A 4,961-nucleotide genomic window follows, 5' to 3' on the forward strand; every position below is an offset into this window, starting at 1 on the left:
TTTTGTATTTAAAAAAAGAATAAAAAAGTAAAAAAATGTAGTGTCAATTTCTGATCATTTGGAAGTTAATCCACAACATTATTGCTCAAAAACACAATTAAATAAAGTCAATTTTATTTTTATCTTTTAAAAAGCCTATTATTAATCCGTTAAAAAATTAATGGATCGGTGAAATATGAAAAGAATTGAAAAGTTTGATGATAAAATACATGATAAAAAAATTTTGAATGGTAAAATTTATATAATGATAACAGTTAACTAAAATATATTTGAGGTTAAATATCATAAAATATATTTTCTCTGTACGAAATAGTATCCTAACATATAACAACAAGATTAACTTTCATCAATTTTAACATAGACTGGTGTTCATCTTTTGCTTTTCACAAATACAAAACTTTATTTCTTCTAGTAGTCATTATTTTTAAACAAGAAATAAAGTGATTAATAATGGAGGGTCAAACATGAATTCTCGAAACAACACACACTAAGAACACAATATAAACATAACTTATTTGAGAAGTTTCAGTCATTCAACAAAAACAGATAAAGTGTGGATGAATTCATGCATATTTAGTAGCTATATGCAGGAGAGAATGAGATAGTTCTTGTGGCTTGCTAATCATAAGCATATGGTCTGCACCTTTGATCTCCAGAACCTCCACATTCATTCCAGCATTTTGAATCATCCAGAGCTGAAAATTCAGTGGAATTTCATTGTCTTCTGTGGAAACAATAAAAACAAGAGGAACTGACCCATATCTCTGCATTGAGAAGTTGGTCTGTTGGGACAAGTCTTCTATAAAGAGGGATCCTGGTCTTAATAAGATCGTCGCCAATTCTATATCCTGCAAAATCCGATCACTATTACAAAACCATGTCACTTGGTTTGGACAATATTAATAAGATTTTTACATATACTTACCTCAATGGAAGAAGCTTGGTACAGTTTCTCGGACAGGAATTTGGGACCAAACACAATTGTCGTTTTATTTTCACCCTTAGAGAACTCAGTGTCCAACCAATTCGTTCCCAAGGTACTCTCAATCAACTAAAGAAAAAAAAACAAAATCACTATAATAAGTTAAGATTTCTCACTTTTTAAAAAACTAAATAAATTATAAGATGTAAATGTGGACTCAATCTATTTACAAAATACTAACTTTTCATTTGATTTAGGAAAATGATATTTTGATATAGGTTTTTTTATGTAATAATATATTATATGATAAATAATTCACAGACTTACTATACAACTACTTCGTAATATTATCATCAATATGTCATACCCTCAATACATTATAATAATTTATTTTGCATAAAAAGGCATATTAACATATGTTAATTGAAAAAACATTAGTAAATGACTTTTTTATGACTATATATGCGCGTGAATATTTTGTTGGCTAAAGTTAAAAAATGTTAATAAGTATACTGTACATATAACGATATTTTACTTCAACAAAAAAAAAACATTATCTTTAGTATACTTATTAAAATAATTTGAAACAAATTAGAAAATTTATTAGAATGAAACAATTTTGCACTCAAATTACACAAATGGGGAAAAATATTAACTTTACCTGTCTGGGTAAGTAAAACCACGATAACACGACTTCATGAAGAAATCACACTATGAGAAGACGACATATAGGTCAAACACCTCTTCGATTAGTGTTAAATGAAGAGTGAAAAATAAAAGAATGAACTTAATAAAAGAAATTGAAATTAAACTTTAATTTCAACATTGCCTATATGGACTTGGACAACCAGTCCTTTTATAACCTTCATTCATACAATAAGTACTTTTTTTTTCTTATTTAGACTTGGATAGTATTTAGTTTTCTTGATTACTTACGTTGAATGAGGAGTCATATATGAAATTTAGTCCTATGTAAGTAGATAAATAATCATCATTTTAAACTAGATGAAATTTAATATTATAAGCCTTCTAACTATTGTTGAAGTTGTAAACTAACTCAACCAATGTCATTAGCTTGAAATGATAATATAAATAAACATTTATAACATTAAGACAAGGTAATCAAAAAAGAGTTTGAAACTCCTTATAAGGATGATAATATGGGAGGTGAGACATGGATAATCTCTACCTACTACGTGATCCGAAACAAACAATTTATCTATTATTTATTCTATTACTTATTCTGTTATCCATCCTATACTTATTTAAAAAATATTCATGAGTTTTGAAAAACTTCCGACTGATATTTAAAAAAGAAATATTTTATAAATTTTTAAAATAAAATTACAAAATATATCAAATAAAATAATAATTAAATTTAACCTAATAAAATATAAATTAAAATTTAATTTTAATTAAATTTAATTTAATAAAATATAAATTAAATTTTAATATTATTTTTTAGTGAATAACAAATACCTACAATAAATATGAGTCGTTTGATATTTGCATTCAACCGGTTTATAAACCGATATTAAAATATACATTATCTATTACTCTTAAATAATACATACTCACAAACATCAACTATCCACCATGAATTTTCACAAACATCAACCATAAATTTTAAAAGTTCGTTGAGAGGTGGCATTTAAAAAAATCAGTAGCACCTAGACAAAAAAAATCATCAAACGGAAAGAAGATAAAAAATTGTTTTCCTCCATACTTTATTTTCCTTTCATCTAGTATTGAAAACAAATAAAAGGTCAAATTAATTTATAAAAAGATATATTTAATTAAATTTAAATTATACAATAAATTTAAATATTTAAACATTTAATCATAGACATTATTTCTATTTTTTGGTCTTGTGAATAACCATGCTATTTTCCATAAACAAATTGATTACAGAATTTGAGAAAGTTAAAAAAAGAAATAACGAGCACATTATCTTATTAACAGAAGAATCAATCAGTAAAAATACTAACAATAAAAATACTTAAATAGAAATAAAATTAATTTTAGACACTTAATAAAATAAATATAAATAAATATTTATAATAAAATGAAATTAAAATTATCCAAATTTCTAAAATACTTGAAATATAATTACTTGGAAGCAAATATTTGGTTTAGTTCCGAGTGTCCATGCTTTATTTATTTTAATACGTTGAGTGACATTTATTTACTGCACCCACTGGAACAAGGCAGGTTTGAAAGAGTAAAAGTAAATTATGATTGAAGAGAGTTGGTCTTCTGACTCCTAACCAGACCTACTTAAAACCGATTCTTTTGGGTTTAATGGCGGGTTAAATGAGTTCATAGGAGTTAGAAGCATGTCGCATATGAATAACATAGCAGAACTATTCCTCAACAAATACAACATTATCATTGCATTTGATTTGGAGAAACAAAAGATAGAAAATATGTATGAATTATTGCAAAGAAGCTGAGAAACTAACCTTTTCCAAGACATAGGATGGCTTGTGTTGAGTGTCTGGAATTACAGCAGTTACGAAAACACCAACGGCTACCTTTTCTGGGAACTTGTCCATGGCAAGGGCGATGTTGAGCCCTCCAAGACTGTGACCTACTAAAATGACCTTCTCATTTGGGGGAAGTGAGGCCAATAGCTGCAACAAAGGTTGAGAATACTGTGAGAAAGTATGAACATGTTCAATTTTGTGAATGTTGGTGCCAGAAGCTGCAAGGTCCAGCACCGAGACCTTGTGGCCTGCAGATTCCAAGCGTGGCTTCAGCTTATACCAAACCCAAGCTCCATAGCAAGCCCCATGCACCAGAACATAGTGCTTCCTGTCTATACACTTTTCTGAACTCATTATCTTTTCTTGTTCACTACTTTCTATCCCTTCTCTTATTTTTAGACACTGAAAAGGGTAGAGGCTACTCTCTCCTCGAGTAGCTCAATTATTGGCTTTCAACGGTCGAGTTACATCTTTTACTTATTATTATTATACCTGGCAAAAGCACAGTCCATGTTCTATATTTCTTTTTTCAACTTTTCAAAAGTATTTGGAATTATTATTAAATATTTCAATTAAATAATAAATAAAAACATTTTTCAGTATTACTGTGAATTGGAAGTTTTTTTATTTCTTTTAAATTTTAAAAAATTTATCTAAATAATGTCAAGTATTAGTGTTACGTGTTATATTTTATATTTAATTTGGTTTTTATATTTATTATTTTAATTTAATTTATTTTTAATTATTTCAAAAATGAGTAATTTTATTATTTTTTAAATTGAAATTAAATTAAATTTTTATATAAAATGTTATACTAATATTTTTATTAAATATTTTTATAATTATTTGATTTAAGTTTGATTTTTATTAGATGTAAAAAATATGGTTAGAGTTAGTTTAAAATAATGAAGATTTTTTCTTTTAGTTTTAAACAAACTCCAATACTATTTTTTTTAACTTTACATAAATATAATAGTTAAATTTTAATAAAAATATTAATATAATATTTAATAAAAATTCAATTTAGTATAAAAAATAATTTTAATTTTAATTTGGAGGAAGACAAAATTATTCATTTTAAAATAAGAAAATCAAAACTAAATTAAATAAAAATAACATAGATTAAATGAAATATAAAGCACTAAAACTAACATCACCGTGACATTAATATTGTCATATGATACTAGTAACTTAACACTTGAACAAATTTTATTTTAAATTAAGAAAAAAATAACAAAATGATATCCATGTACTATTACCTATTATTGAAACCACATTAGAGAAAATAACTAAATTAACAAAAGTTAATTAAAATTTTAGAATCTTATTAACCACGAAAAAGAAAAAAAGAAAACCATATTAAATAAATTAAAAAAATAAAGATTAAATTAGTATTTAAAAAAATTTATTAATTATATATCTTTTATATATATATATATATATATATATATATATATAAATTGAAGATCATTTTTTTAATATGGGTTGGACTCTCCATCTTGATCCCTATTCTCAATGCTTCCATCAATCTTGCCGTTCATTTCTTGAGTATA

At 25.4% G+C, this 4,961-nt stretch overlaps 1 protein-coding gene across 2 annotated transcripts; it reads right to left on the minus strand.

Moving 5' to 3' along the window:
* Positions 1-381: 381 nt before the first annotated feature.
* LOC148206723 (salicylic acid-binding protein 2-like) lies at positions 382-3,825 on the minus strand. Of its 2 annotated transcripts, XM_088104644.1 has the most exons (4): positions 3,649-3,824; positions 3,385-3,555; positions 926-1,051; positions 382-848 (listed from the first exon to the last, which is right to left on the minus strand). In XM_088104644.1, exons 1-4 carry the CDS (start codon positions 3,760-3,762, stop codon positions 564-566), a joined length of 696 nt encoding a protein of 231 aa, XP_087960770.1. In that variant the 5' UTR covers positions 3,763-3,824; the 3' UTR covers positions 382-563. The 2 variants fall into 2 exon arrangements, with proteins under 2 accessions (XP_087960770.1, XP_087960769.1); XM_088104643.1 differs by having other exon boundaries at positions 3,385-3,825.
* Positions 3,826-4,961: the final 1,136 nt, after the last annotated feature.

This window comes from Vigna umbellata, chromosome 1, assembly GCF_029865625.1.
Source record: "Vigna umbellata cultivar VRB3 chromosome 1, Vumbellata_1.0, whole genome shotgun sequence".
NCBI classification, from domain to species: Eukaryota; Viridiplantae; Streptophyta; class Magnoliopsida; order Fabales; family Fabaceae; genus Vigna; species Vigna umbellata.